Source organism: Scophthalmus maximus, chromosome 8 (assembly GCF_022379125.1).
Source record: "Scophthalmus maximus strain ysfricsl-2021 chromosome 8, ASM2237912v1, whole genome shotgun sequence".
NCBI classification, from domain to species: domain Eukaryota; kingdom Metazoa; phylum Chordata; class Actinopteri; order Pleuronectiformes; family Scophthalmidae; genus Scophthalmus; species Scophthalmus maximus.
This window is the reverse complement of record NC_061522.1, coordinates 22,009,613-22,025,377: the sequence shown is the minus strand read 5'-3', so window position 1 is coordinate 22,025,377 and position 15,765 is coordinate 22,009,613. Positions and strand designations below refer to the sequence as shown.

Genomic DNA, 15,765 nt, shown 5'->3' with positions numbered 1-15,765 from the left:
ACTGTAGAACATTATGCTGATGTATAATGCACTTGTATAAATACAACTGCTGCAACTGGTACAAATGCTTCCGACACAGTTTGCAGCGCACACTACTACTCCGCTTCTTGTCGGACTTTAAATATTCCTTGGCGCTTCTTAAAAATAATGTCCTCGTCTTTTGAGCCTCGTGTCCGTTGGGACGTCTTCTTCCCTAACGCTGTCGCCCGAGATTCGACTTAACATTTCCTGTCGTCATTTTCTCTATAATCTCGCTCTCACTCCTGACGGACTGATGAGCTGCAGAGGCCAAACATAAACAGATCTGCTGCAGGCTGCTTCTCCGCTCTATGCTGTGTGCGTCAACCTAACTTCACGTGGCTAACTCTATTCCAGCCACATGACTGATTCGGCAAGGCTCTATTCTCGTTATCATTGGCTGTCCGGGTTGTCTGTCAATACATGGATGGAATTAGCTCTATCAAAGTTATAAAGGCGTGTCTTAAATTTCCATCGAGGAAAAGTTATTTTGCGATAATTCTCGTTATCATTTTATCACCCAGCCCTATTTGGGATCATTTGAAATGTGACCCATGTAAACTATTAAATGTTTTGCATGATCAGCAGGTTGAGGAGTCAGGCTGCTAGTTAGGCAACATGATAAGTCAGACCTCTCGGTTCATTTTCGATTTCCAAGAGGCGTTACCAACGGACGCAGACGAATCATGTGACGTCTGTTGAGCGACGCGGAAATGTCGACGGACTAGAGCAGAGAGATGTCTGTGAAGATGATTCCACAATGTCTGTGAACAAGTGTTGCCGTTTTTGTGGGAGAAATTTGAAAATATCAGGTACTTTGAGTCAAATGCTCATTCATCAGCGGCAGCATTGTTTTTTTACAAAAGGTTATAAACCCCGCCCATTATCAGATAATCGGTTGTGATTGGACCGGCAAGTTTTCTGTTGGTGGGAAATCACTTCCCAATGGAGGGGATCCAAACTGAGTCTGGCAGAGGAAATTTAAATGAGCTCTCGGAATTCGTCTGGATCCTAGGATAGTCAGACACAGCTTAGCTTGGACAGAATATCAAATCTCCGAACATCCAATAAGGCAAAGTACAGTAATCAAATACTATATTCAAAATAAATCAAAATCACAGTTGGTAATTCATTTTAAAAGAGTAGTTTGTTTGCAGGATTACAGACTCAAAACCTTTGTGTATCCTGCCGGTAAACGTCGTGAAAAAGCCTTGGTTCACGTGAATGGAAAAATAGGGCCAAACACTAATACTGCTTAACAAACCATTCTTCAGTTAGACAGAAGATAATGGAGACTTTCTCTTCCTGACCTTTGTCTATGAGCGGCAGAGTACTGTCCTCATATCCTCCGTTGGCTCTGGTGTTGTTGCTGGGAGGGTTCAGGTTGACCATGAAGTCTGTCTTTTTCCAGCCATCCTTCTCCAAAGTGCGCCGCAGCTCCTTGTAGCCCCACACCGTCTGCAGCACCAGGCCGGCGCCACGCACCTCCCGCTCAGAGCGATTACTGGTGGACAGGAGACCCAGAGAGACAGAATTGAAATGAAGATAAGACTTCATAAAAATTACCTATAATGAGAGCAATATGTTCAAAACTGTGAAACAGGAAGAAAATCTTATATCAGCCGTTACCCGTCCTTGTTAATGAGCACCAGTCTCTCGATGCCCTGCGAGGCCATGAGGGTCTTCGCTGCTTCCAGACTGGGCCCCAGCACCTCATGGAGCGTGCTCAACACCGACACCACAGTTTCTTCTGACAGCGCTCGCACCGGCTGACTTTGACCGCCACCGGGCAGGTTGGCCACCAGGTGAGGCACCGCATGTTTCCCTAACAACAACATTAAAGTACACTTCACCACCAGAACTATTTTCTTGATACCAGAAATCTGGAACTATTTTTGCATATGTGACATGACTTGAGGTATACATATTGTGACTCCTCCAGCCTCACCTAATAGATCTCTATTGCGCGCATCGACGGCCATGTTGCGGAGGGCTCCGGACATGGCTCGGACGACACGGTCACTCCCGTGTGCCAGCAGCTCCGTCATCATGGGCAGACCCTTCTCCTGGCGCAGCAAGGCACGGATGTATCGCCCATACTGAACAAAGACAAACAAATATTTTTATGAAATTAAGGGACTGTTTTATATGTCTGTGACAGACTGATGACCAGCCCTTGGGTCTACCCAACTCTGCTATAACAGATGCTGGGATTGGCTCCATCCCCATACAATTAAGGCAACGTGAATACAGAGAGTAAATTGATGGTGACAGGCGATAAAGGATGGAAAAACAAATTTGATGACAGTGAAAAAAACTTTTTGAGTTCGGTTTAGTTTTCTTATGCTGAGGGTGAACCACTGTCTCTCTTCCAATGTCTTATAGTTGCTCCTACACACAACGAGAAGATAAAAGATACATCTGTGTAGTCATTTTCCAAGGGTAGTTCATTATTTCTTCCAACTGCCATCTGAATCTACTGTGAAGTACAGTATAGCCAAAAAAGGAGTGCACAAAGCATGGCTGAGGACAACCATTAGGTTACACAGTACATTCAAAACACTTTGTAGATAGTCATATCAAAAGGAACCTAAATTAATACACTGCATTCATATTGCATCTCATTTTCCTAGATTTCTACACTCTTCCGCTAACCTTATGTGTTGCAGATTTTAACCTCTTAGGATATTCATGACTTAACTTGCCGCCTTTTACATTAACCCAATGAGTAACATAAATTTTTCACCAATATAATGACATTTGTAAATATGTAGCATGCAACGTCATGGGCAAGTGGTTTGTATCAATGCCCCACAAAAGCCGTTGCTCAGCACAGGGAGTGATGGTGCTGTACAATGAAGCGGGATGATAATGGGTAGTGGCTCTTACAGTCCAGCGGCCGGCACAAAGGTTCTGAACAGCTCCGGCCGAGGCTTCCAGCACCGTTGGGTTCTTTGACTCCTTTAGCAGAGACGTATAGATGCGAACCACCTCTGGCTGGTACAATAGCTCATAGCCTACAGGGAAGAGAGAAAGAGTGGGGAGGAGGGGGAGGAGAAGTGTAGAAACATAAGGAAAGACAGCAGGAGTGATTGGTGGGAAAGGGAAGACAAAGATATATGGAAGAAGGGAGAGGGGAACATGCAGGTACAATACGTGGAGTGAAAGTGTTGACTGATCGCAGCGTTACCTTTAGCAGGCGTGGTCCTCTTTGGAATGTCTATTGTATCCGCAGCTGCATCCTCATCTTTTCTACCTGGAAGCAAAAATCGACATTAGAGCCACACTAAAAACACATGTAAAAATAACTATAACACATTAAGCAAAAATATAGGGTTTTATGGGTTAGATAAATAAATTGTCAGGGTAAAAGACAAACTGACCAACAACTGGGATGCATGTACTCTTCTTTCAACAGTAAGGACGCGGCGTGCATGTTAGTAGCAATACAAAACTCTGACCTGTTAGCCCAGCTACAGCTACTCTACTACTCCCATCGCTAAGACAGGCAGCAGAAGCACAGTGCAGTCAAACAGAGGTAGAGTGCTTACCTTTGGAAAACCACTCATCTGAAGCCCAGTGCAAAAAAGAGGAGCGAAACATGGAGAGGAGGGAGGAGAGAAGAAAAGGGATGAAGAGGGAGATGATTGCAGAACAGGAGGAAGAGAGAGCATGAGGAAAGCAGCCATAACTGTGCCACCCAGTCGACTAGTGATGATATCGCAACAGAACCGCTGTCACCACACAGAATCAGTAATGTGACATGCCGAGTATGAAGGACCTAAATAGTGAATTATAGCACACACCAGTTAAGGAAATTTCCTATTTGTACATCATAACCCCTCTGAATACTGCCACACCAACGTGTTTCACATCTTTTTCAGACATAGCAGGGACTTTGCTTGCATTTCCTCTTTCACACAATAGTTTGTATTTTATATCACATATTATGTGTAATATTATTTCAAATCTAATAAAATGTTAAATCAATCAATCATATCTTTTACGAAATCACACACATTCATACACTGCCGGAAGAGCCATCAGAGACAATTTCAGGGTTAATTGTATTGCCCAAGGACACTATGGCATGCAGACTGGGGGAGGCGGGGATTGAACTCCCAACCCTACGGTTTGATAAGTCCAGCCACAGCTACAGTAAAGCTAAATATATTTTCTGCAGACTGTGGAAAACTAGCAATCAACTCATGGTTCTGGTTACTTCAAAATCATCTTTCTACAGTATATTAGAATTTAAATGAGTTGATAGGGTGTGTGTGTGTGTGTGTGTGTGTGTGTGTGTGTGTGGTGGAAAAAACATATCAATACTCTCAGTGAAACACAAAAGGAGCGTGAGAGAGCATGAGCATTCTGTCAGTCCGGGACATTGAACACATTCCTGTTCAAGCAAGTGGTATGTTTGTGCTAGTGTGCGTGTGTGCGTGTGTCAGTATTAGGACTAGTAAGACACAGCTGACAACAGTGACATCACGCTAATACTGAATCTTTCTCCTGCCACCTGAACAAATACAGCACATCTCTCTCTCTCTCTCTCTCACCTTTGCCCTTGCGGGAGCTGAAGCAGCCACCCTTCTGGCTGGAGGGGGCGTGGCCCTGGTTGATGGGTGCGGCCTCCTGGTAGCGCTCATAGCCGGGGATTTCGCGATGCACCTGATAGGACAAGTTCCTCAGGAGACACACACTGTTCTCTATCAACTGCAGAGATGGAGGGAAAACAGTGGTGAGATGAGACACGCCAAAAAAGGATATTTATTTGGCAGTGGATTATGTGCTATTGATGTTAGAATTATTCTTTAGAAATACGAGGGTCAGCTATATGCTTGAAAAGGTTTAATGTTGAATAAATCCATGTACCTTATTGTCGACATCTTTACAATGGATCTGAGATTGGACGATGTACATAAGTGAATCGACCAATCCTGTGCACTCCCTCAGCTTCCTCCTTGCCTCACTTCGCTCCGAACTCACATTTCTATAGATGAGTGGAAAGTTGAGAGGATGAGAATCAAGAATGTAAAACGAAATGAGGATTAGCAGTTAACAAGTCACTACAAAAAGAATTCCTGCACACAATGCTTGAACAACCCCCCACAATCTGTTTGAATGAAACTCCTTAAAGTAGTTAAAAGTACTGCCTCGCAAAGACAGTTCGGTTCGAAGAGATCAAGTTACGACTCTGAAACCATTTCTTCAACAGCTCTATGACCGAGAACCACTTAAGATCTAACAGCACTGTGTGGATGGAAAACTGAGACCAGGTTGTTCTTCATTCACTGATGCAGAAGGGATATAAAGAAAAAGAACTCCGTGGAATGAGATTTGGCCTCAGCCTTTTGTGCTGGCATGTTTTTCCTGGTGTCCGATACGACCTCTTAAACAATAACAGGATAAATTCCCCTCCACAGCAGGGGGCAATGATTTCACTTTACCGCACAGTTCAGGAAGTTTATTTCGATGTTGCAGTAGGCCAACATTTCTAATATTGAAATGCAGGCTCGATCAATCAGGACCGCAGCACAGAGGGGGGCCACAGTCCCCTGCATTTTCTACATTTCTACAATTCTGACGTCAGGTGTAGTCACGGTCAGTAAATCCTCTATGTGCACGGGAAGAGAAAGAAATTAAAAACTCAACCTCTAAACAGAAAGTAAGTGCTTCAGTGAGGGGAGGATTGTTTAATCAGTGTTAGATCTTCTACCTCACCATTAACCTTTGGTATGACAGTAACAGAACAACTGCTGTTTGACCACAAACCTCATTTAGATTTAAAATGTAACTTTACTGGATTTACCTGAAACTAACCATGGTTTAATTTATATGCAATACTATCAGAGTACAAACCAGTTCAAATTACTGTTTATGTTTAAGGAATAGTTCAGTGATTTTGAAGTAGGGTTGTATGAGTTACTTATGCATAGTTAATATGTTACCTTATGGAGATGGTGATCAGGGATGTCATTTAACGGAGTTTGGAGGAGAAGTGGAAGTAGCGAAAGTCTGAGTCCCACTGTTGCAGAGGGGACCACAGAAAAACATCTTTTTCGCCACATTTTTAACTGCTTACCTAAAAAAAATCAGTTTAATTGTACACTGAAGGATGTATTTGTTTTACTGCTTTAGTTTTCCACCAGATTATGTTTAAGCCTACTTTTCAAGCGTGCTTCGGCCATGTATTTACTGAGCCAACTCGCACTTTACAAATCAGCTAAGTACACTTGAAAAGAAAGTGCAAACTCAAACGGCTGTCTGGCGGAAAACTGAAGCAGTGAAAAAATACATCCTTCAGTGTATAATTAAACGGATACTTTTTAGTAGGTAAGCATTTAAAAATGTGGTGAAAAATAAGTTTTTTGGTGGTCCCCTCTTTAACAAGTGGGACTCAGACTTACCCCTGATTTCCACTGGATGCGGAACGGCTGCGAAACTGCGACGGAGCCGATACGTATCAATTAAAGTCAATGTGTGTATTTCCACTGACTCCGCACGGCTCCATCACAGCTCCGACGCTCCGCAGCCCTCCGGAGCAGATATGCAGGGCTTCTATTTCTGCCGGACGCTGGAGCACACACGCTGCAATTCAGTACAAAACAGGTCGTGCGGGACAGGAAGTCGAGCACAGAAACAAAAATAAAACATACTTTAACTGTCAAAATAAAATACACCGTGCTCACGGTGGATCATATTTCCCTGCGCTACACCTTGAAAACCTCATAATGGGCGGAGACAGCCCTGAAGTCAACAGGTCAGAGGTCACCGACCAGTTCACCCTGTTGACACCATGGATGAGGAGATGCTGATTATTCAAGTCCAAAATCACCAAATCATTTATGATGGAAATAACTTGTTGGTTTGTGATTCTCTTTATAGAAACTACACCCTGTTATATCGCGCGATCATACGTGAATTCGCGAGATCTCGTCATGGCCGTACCGCAGCGCACCACTGTGGCGGAGGCGATGGGGATTGGCGGACGGCGAAACACGCAACCGAAACACTGCGCCGCCGTTTCGCATCCAGTGGAAATCCAGGGTTAGGCTACTTCCACTTCTCCTCCAAACTCCCTTAAATGACATCACTGATCAACATCTCCATAAGGTAACATATTAACTATGCATAAATAACTCATACAATCCCACTTCAAAATCACTGAACTATCCCTTTAAACCTCTTCACACTATATTCATAATTGGGGTGAGTGATGTGGCTAAAAGATCATATGACAGTCTTTTGGGATAGAATCACGATCCATGATCTGAATCACGATCCACGATCTGAATCACGATGTTTCTTAACATTTAGGCTATAAAAAATAAAAAAGTGAGCCAAACAAAAAAGGGAAAAAAGGGATGGTCTTATTTCAGAAAGACAAATAAAAATAAAATGTATTTAAAGAATAACAGATCCGGTCTTTGTCTTGGACCAGCAGAAGTATAGTGTTCTTTCACTTTCACAAAATGTTTCAACAGATCACTCATGTTACCACCTTTACTTGTAAATCATTTGTTTCACTTTTGGCAACGAGTGGCGTCTCCATCGATTTTGGTGAAGTACAACCAGACTTTCGACCGGATCACTCTCTGCGCCATCGGAGCAGGTCTGAGCATCTCAGTATATGCTGCTGACAGGCGGGCAGTGAGAGCTGGCCCCGCCCAGTGCAGACTCCACAGAGAACCACAGATGTGACCTCTCCTCAGTTTGCTGGTACTCTCTCCATTAAAAAATGAATATCTGGTGGCTGTAATGAATGCACACGCAGTTTTCTCTAAGAAGACTGTGTTGTATTAGAGTCATTATGGTATCCGCGTTCGCCAGAGCATAGCAGAAACTTCCCCGTGATCTGATCGATTCCTCTGAAAATCTGATCATATGCCAAATTAAGATCGATTTCGATTTAAGATTATCAGATCGCCCACCCCTAATTCATTGTACTGTAATCGTATCCATATTACCAGGGTAGCTATGTGATGCTGATATCAGTATTACAGTTGAACGTGTATTAAAACCAAAAAAATATATAGGTAAGAAAAGGCAAGAACCAGCAAACCACAAGCATCTGTCCAATTCTTATAATATACAATCAAACGACTGCATGATTATGAGTAAAGATCAACAAACTGATGTAACATTATTTCATCAGCGTCTGTAACGACCTGCAAGATTTGTCTGACAAACGGTCTTTAACCGTGTGCGCTGACCGATACTGCCCAGACACTTTCTGCAAATACCAAACTTATCAAGTCTTCAAGATTAACAAGTTGTTCACATGTACTCTCGTACGCCCAGAAGTGAACGCTGTAATTAACCGCATGGTCAAAGGGAATGCACAGATAAAACGCATGCAGGATGGAACACACTGTTTACACTGTTAAAGTCAATGCCCTGCTGTCCTCGCTCGCCTCCCTCCCTGTAAACTCTTCAACCTGGCCTCATCTCTAACAGATACTGCCAGGTTTCAATTCAGCCAGAAACTTTTAATAAATAACTGACATTTAGCCCCAACGTATTTCAATAAGCACCACATAAAATCAAGGCCAATATCATGTTCATGTGCAAAGGCTTCTGACAAGCACAATGGACCACGTGGAGCATTCATTACAGACTTTTGAATATGACAACCTCATTGACTTTGACTGTACGAGCAACTTGAGAAAAAAAGGTATTTTGCTGCAGATATTATACAAATATTACCCAGAAATTACAAAATGATTTTAATCTGTTGAAATGAATTATAAAAGTTTCATAAAGTGCAGGGGTCTCTGACTGGAAGGACACATCGGGTGCTGGTCCTATGACTACTATCATTTTGATTATTAGTGGGACAGAAGGCTTCACATGGACACATACTTTCCTTTATCTCCATTGAAATAATCTCTACTATATATTGCCAACTCTTCATTGCTTCCTTCCTCCCTCATACATCCCATAGCTCTGTCAGTCTGTTGACCTGGCATCTGTCCTGTTGTCCTGTGTCCTCTCCTGTCTTCATCAGCACTCCCTCCCTTCTCTCTCTCTCTCCCTCTCCCTCCATATCAGCCAACTCTAATCTGCCTTTTGATACTACCTCCATCCTTCCTTCCTACCCTCCCTACCTCAGGCAGCCTGCTGTGTTGGTGAGGGCCGTCTCCCACTCAAGGTGTCTGGGCTTGCAGTTCTCCTCGCCAGCTCCTGCTCCATTGCTCCCTTTTTCCCAGCCTGAATGGGGCACCATCACCTCGTCGGAGAGCGCGTGCAGTGCATGGTCTACGATTTCCATTTTCACTGAGTCATGAGATGACAGGTTCCACAGCGTCCCTGAGAAAAAAAACATAAAATTCAAAATTTGCATCAGAAAAAATTCACAGTTAAGTTATGCAGCTTGCTTGCCGCACCAACTGTCACTTTAAACATAGCGCTATGGAAGAAAAAAAAAAAGCTTATGGAGAGTTGTATTTACTGATTTGTATGTAATCAAATATCAGTGAGGAAGAGTCCATTAAATGTGCTCCGAAACGTCAGATTAGAGCTGCAACGATTATTTAAATGGTCAATTATTTGATTGACAAAATAATTATTGTCAATCGTTTTCACAAACAATTTGATGAGGTCAATTATAAGCCAGAAGAATTCAAAAATGTTGTGAAAATGTTTTCTCACAACATGACACCAGAACGATCCCAGCACAGAGCAGAGAGTAAGTAATGACTGCTGGTCTGTCTGGCTCACAAAGTTACATTACACAACCAGAAGTTACCATCTAACCATTACCAACATTTTAACCAGAAGTTCAACCAAAGTCAGTTCAGAAGCATCTCTTTTGAAGCAATCTTCTAATGCAGTACTGACACAAGAAGCAAAACTGGTAGAAAACTGGTAAAATTTTATATTATACAGCACAAGATTTAAAATGGTGACAAAAACAAATAAATCCACCAACAGGTTCACCTGAACGATGGGGAAACATTACATAATAGATAGCTTCTAACCTGTGATGGTGTCGGTGAGGTCCTGGTCACGTGTCTTCCTCAGCAGCCTGACCAGAGCTGGCACTCCGTCACAGTTCTTGATGGCGATCTTGTTGTCTGCATCTTTGCCATAAGAGATGTTTTTCAGCGCACCACAGGCTGAGTAGTGAACCTGGAACAGAAACACAACAACAGTTTAATGAGCAATCAGTCAAGATGGAGAATCACTTGGAGAGCACTTAGGGAGGGCAATTATTTCACACGCCAGTGCCATGCCCTTCTAACTGTTAGATCGTTCAATGTAAATGATGCGGGTCTCGGCAGGGATACTTGTGCAGGTAATTTCCTAACGGTGATTCCGTTCACTATAAACCAGGTATGGACGATAATATCGGCACTTTATTGGTATCGGCCGATAATGACTTTAAAATAAAATATTGGATATCGGCAGAAAATCCAATATCGTGCATCCCTAGTAGGGGCTGAAGCTGCTTATATTTTTTGCACTTTTTATGATTTTGTTTGCACATCTCAATGCAGTGCAGATTGAGCTCAGACTTAAGTTAATCATTTTAAAGATTGTATAGTCACATAATGAGCTTCTGTTTTCAGTTAATTCTGAGTTGAAGCTGTAGTCTGATAAGCACATGTAGTCTAATAATTTAGGCACAGTTACTGTGATAGTACACCCTTATTTTATTTGGGTAATTGCTGCAAATTTGTATAATGCACATTTCCAATGCTCCCTGGGAACAGAAGTTAGGTTTAGTTACATTGTCACTTGTGAAATAGGCCAAATTTTCCCTGGTAGTGGGTGTTATTGTTATGATTGTCTCAGGGAGACCATAATCCAAGCCCGTTTTAAGCAGGATGTCTCTCACTTGTTTTGTTTAAAGGCAATTGCCATAAATACATATGGCAGGTTTTGCAAAACACAAGTTTTAAGTATCATTCTTATTTTGCACAAGGAATGAATATTTCTTTAATTTTAAGCTTTGTATTTTATGTATGCATTTGCCGGTGGGCCAACACGATAAGTACGATACGATTATGTATATTTCATGTATATATCGATAATCGTTATCGGCCAAACGAGTTGGAAAAATATCGGCAAAAACATCCAATATCCTTCATCGCTGCTATAAACCAATGTTACATTGCATTAAGTGGATGCAGTCGCTGCCTGGCAGAGTTTCCAGTCAGCAAGTCATACGGCCGGAGTTCAAACTTGTCATCGGCTGTAGAGCATGAAATGTGAAATTAAGATGTTTCTTTGCTTCGACAGAGGAATGCATAGTGTGGTTTGTCTGGTAATGCCCATTCAAACATCAGCAAAATGATGCCACAGCCCGGCCTAAATGAAAGGGAATCACAGAAAAAAAAAAAAATGTTTTTGGCCGAAAAAACATATTTAGCATGAATGTTGACCTCCAGGATTTAAGGAGTAGTCAAAATACGTAATCCTTATTTCCATTTCTCAGTCTTCCAATATTAAGGTTGCATCTCATGTTCACCTTCTTCTCGTGACTCACCTCAGGCCAATGGATCTACTCAGTATTACATAAGAAATATGCTAGATCCCCCAACCCTCACTTTTACCCCACCTAGTCCAATTATAGCACACTGCTAACAGTCAAGTCAAAAATAAACTGAAATCCATGGGGGGGGGGGAAGCGAACTGACCTCTTTGTTTGGGTTGTCAAGCATAGAAACCAGCGCTGGGATGCCTTTCAGACGACGGACATCCGACTTCACCTGGAAAGGGAGAGGATCAATGTAGGTCGATGTGGATGATGATCAAGTCAAGTCTGAGCAAATAAGAATGATCTCCTGGACAATCCTTGTAAACTCTAAAGGCCAAACTCCCTCTATATTATCCTTTGCTGTATCACCGCTGATATTTGTAAAGCTCAACTACATTGCGGAGTTATAGCTCTGGTCTCCTAAACAAATCAAAGTTGTTCTCGCTAATTGATAAGTAGCTTCAAAAATAAACTTTTCTTTTTTAGTTAAAACACCCTGAATCACCTCTCATCATCCAACTTCATAAAAAATACCAAAATATTCTCCACTATCTACACCCTGAATCAGGATTTTGACCCATCCACCTAACTCTACATCTTAGTCCAATTTTAGTAAAACTGTTACTGTCTACTATCATATATAAATTATCATCTTCAATCCTAAGAGAAGTGTCTTTCACCATCACACTCCCGACAACATACTCATACTTAGACTTGCTCTGGTTAAAAGCAGTAAATTAAAAACAATGTGCATCTCTTACTTTATCATTCTTATAGGTGAGATGCTGCAGGTATGCAGCAGCGTTGCTCTTGACGGGATCGAGTCTGTAATTGAGCATGGCGATGACCTCTGGCAGCTCGGGCTGACGCCAGCTACCTGGGCCGGGACCTTTCCTCAGGGTGCTGTCCAACGACGCCATGCTTCCTCTTTCCCCCTGGGCCAGTGGTGCTCCACCACCCCAATAGTACATGTCCCCCGGGCCGCTCATGTCACCGTCCAAGGTGCCCTCATAACTCCTGCGGTGGAATGGGAGGAGCATATTTGAATGTACACACTTTTTGACGACAGACATCTATCAACACAAACGGAGGTAAATCAGATACCAGAGTTTTCACTGTTACCTCGGCCAAGAATGTTCGATTTTTTAGCATTTGTTTATCTGTTAGCAGAATTACGCAAAAACAACCAAACTGATTTCCATGACATTTTGTGGAGGGGCGGGGCCTGAACCAAGGAAGTACCCATTACATTATGGAGCGAATCCAGATAAATGGGCAGATTAAGGAATTTGTTTCACATTATTTAATATAACCAAGATAGGACGTTAGCATTTGGCGGAGGTATGCTCTCTCCGAGCACTCCTAGTAATTGTTGTCCTGGGAATTTAAGGTGCATAAGCATAACATTTAGTGAGAATGTACGTGTTTACTTAGAAAAGGTTCAAAGAGTAATTTTAAGATTTTATACTAGATAAATAATGAATGAGTGGTGATATGAAAAATTCTCTTATTTTGGTCCAAGAAATTCTCATCCTTTTTTCTTGCATTTAAGTAAATTTGGAAGAAAGAAATCATGAGCAATTCACTTTCAGACATGATTTACAGACACATACTAATGGAACATACATCAAACTCTTTGTCATCCCTATAACACAGATGAGTCACCGCAAAAACACATTACTTACCCAGTCCGGCGTGGAGGGCCATGGGAGAATGCATGGTGGTTGCGGGGCACAGTGCTGAAGTGCACTGGGTGTCCCATCCCGTAGTCAGGCTCATCGTAGCCCATGCTGCGCTGATCGTCCTCCAGACCGTAAGGCTCTGGAACAAACCTCGGGATGGCAGAAAGCTCCATAGCACTTCCCATACGGCCAACCTACACAGAGGCAGGAGTTAGCACTTTGAGATTGATTTAAGCAATGAAAAGTGCTCTATAAATGAAATTTATTATTATTATTATTAGTGTCAAGTAATGAAAGCTACAAGCCAAACAGAAAATGGGAGAAATAATTGATTTCTTAGATGCATCGTGATTCTCTTTTGAGCGATTATGTCTCGATGCAGAAAAATAATAATCGAAATTCAATTTTCAACATTAAGACGCAACTTAACATCACAGAATGGACCGCTGCAAGCGAATGAGGCACATTAGACACGTCCCTCTGACGTCCGCTACATTCCTTATGGCTGACCTTCACGGACGTAGAGAACATGCGCGTAACGTTTACGTTGTAGGCTATTTAACATGGCTAAACAAGAGCAACCGACCGAAATGATTCGACCAGCACCCGCTGCATGAAAAGCTAGTGTATGGATGCATTTCGTCTTGTGTCCTCCGAATTTCAAGTTGGCCAAGAGATACGCGAGCATTCCAGGCAGCAGTGTCAGAAAGAGTCTTTTCTACGTAGCGGAGCACATAGCCTCCCCCTGCTTACAGGTCAAGCATCCACCAGCTAAGCACCTTTGCTATATTGCACTCCGATCATGATTGAATTGTGCCCTATTTTTTGGGGGTTTATGGTTTTACCACATATTCCACAGAAAGCAATATTTTTGTCGGAGAGCTGGTACAAATTTCCATGTTGGTTTTTTTTATGAAAGCTGTTTTGATTTTCATATAGGCTACAATTAATTGTATTTTTTTTTTTTGTCCCAGGTATTCTATACTCACTGCCCATAACGGGGAATTAGTTGAAAGAGAAGTCTTTATTTGTGTACAAGAGCAGCTTTAAAGGTTTTGCAAATTCACAAAACGGTGAAATGTTTTTTTTTTAATACAAGGATGCTGCGACAGGCCTTGTTTTATTTTATTTTGCTGGGAAATATATTGGCAAATATAACCTTCCAGTGGACATATCTCTTCCATTGATCATTATTTATAAGAAAAAAAAACTTCCGATGCATAATCGTTTTATAATCGGACCGTGGCCCTCTGAATCAAAATCGAATCGTGAGGTGCCTGAAGATTCCCACCTCTACAGAAAACCTGTCTACTTACTGACATCTTATTCCAGTCTTAATTTAGAGCAAGAAAACACAGCACCACCAAAACACCAGTGTATCCAGCAGACAGTGTTATAATCCTGCTAAAAGGAAAGTAACAATGCAATGATGCAATGCTTGTTGAACATACCTGTGGTTGAGCAGCGTAGGTTTCCAGCTGGTTCCTGCTTGTGGCCCTGTAGCTTGGATCCAGAGTTCTGTAACCATCTGGATGGACCGGTCTGGAGAAGGGAAGGAAGCAGAGGTTGAGAAAGAGACAGGAAAGAGTGGAAATACTGGCTGAATGTATTGTCTACTCCTCCTCGACGGCTTGAATCCTACACGAGCTGTGGTAACATAAACATGAATCTTCAACAAACATGGCACCTGTAACGATCATCCATGCGTACGCCCCTGCTGAGGCTTGTGTAGGATGGTGGTCCACTGGGGTATTCATCATAACCCCCTGGGGGTCCGTAGGGATAATTTCGGGGCACGGTGTGAGTGGGGTAGTCCATAGGCACTCCAACGTTGGGTCCCTGCCTGTAGACGCGGTCCATGGGAGCAGTGAAGCCCCCCATACCCGTCACTGAACCCCCACCATCCAGGGAAAGTGTGTCGGACACTGAGGGGATGACTGTGCGAGTGGTTGTCGTCTTTACTACTTTCTTTACCTTAAAGAGCAGAAGACATGTGGCAGGAGACAGGATGTTGCTACTGAATATTTACAAGCATGAATTTTGTATTTTATAGAGATTAAATTTAAAGGGAAATCTTCCAGTAAATTGTAAAAGACAAAACTTATTTGTAACCATTTCTGCCAGCATGTCACTCTTGCACTTCGGCGGTCCTGTACAATACACACTTTGCAGCAAGTTTTTACATTTGGATCTAATTATTACCGTGGTTTCTGTGCGCCGAGTGGTTCCATCGTCACTGGTCTCCACTGAGACAACGGGTGCAGACTCCTGGGGTTCCTCCTCCACCGTGAACGTCTCCTGCACCACCTGACCAGGCTCCATCCTGAACTACACATTATCACATTTCAGAAATAACAAATAGAGGTTTCACTTGGGGTATCCAGGTTAAAAATTAAACAAGTGAAATCAAGACGCTTACGTGATGTGTCCCGTTGATGTAACCCTCGTTCAGTGTCAGCCTCTCTATGTCCGCATCACAAGGTAGGCGGCCGTTCTGCCCAAAGACAGAAATACACATGAAGGGATCCACCAGACAGCACACAGAGACAACCCACCAGCCACTGGGCAGTTGAACTTTTC

The 15,765-nt window shown here is 42.6% G+C and overlaps 1 protein-coding gene across 9 annotated transcripts in view; it reads right to left on the bottom strand.

Moving 5' to 3' along the window:
• ctnnd1 (catenin (cadherin-associated protein), delta 1) overlaps positions 1–15,765 on the bottom strand; it is a 29,137-nt gene that overhangs the window by 4,410 nt on the left and 8,962 nt on the right. For 8 of the 9 annotated variants that reach the window (XM_047333767.1, XM_047333764.1, XM_047333769.1 and 5 more), the window contains 17 exons: positions 15,605–15,679; positions 15,388–15,513; positions 14,873–15,159; positions 14,637–14,727; positions 13,189–13,379; positions 12,265–12,520; positions 11,664–11,735; positions 10,002–10,152; positions 9,129–9,330; positions 4,894–5,011; positions 4,578–4,734; positions 3,570–3,587; positions 3,209–3,274; positions 2,908–3,035; positions 1,967–2,117; positions 1,648–1,843; positions 1,329–1,522 (listed from right to left, as the gene is read on the bottom strand). In XM_047333767.1, the coding sequence (XP_047189723.1) occupies positions 1,329–1,522; positions 1,648–1,843; positions 1,967–2,117; positions 2,908–3,035; positions 3,209–3,274; positions 3,570–3,587; positions 4,578–4,734; positions 4,894–5,011; positions 9,129–9,330; positions 10,002–10,152; positions 11,664–11,735; positions 12,265–12,520; positions 13,189–13,379; positions 14,637–14,727; positions 14,873–15,159; positions 15,388–15,507 (2,398 nt within the window). In that variant the 5' untranslated portion in view covers positions 15,508–15,513; positions 15,605–15,679. The remainder of the gene's footprint in view (positions 1–1,328; positions 1,523–1,647; positions 1,844–1,966; positions 2,118–2,907; positions 3,036–3,208; positions 3,275–3,569; positions 3,588–4,577; positions 4,735–4,893; positions 5,012–9,128; positions 9,331–10,001; positions 10,153–11,663; positions 11,736–12,264; positions 12,521–13,188; positions 13,380–14,636; positions 14,728–14,872; positions 15,160–15,387; positions 15,514–15,604; positions 15,680–15,765) is intronic. The other variant, XM_047333765.1, reaches the window with a different exon arrangement.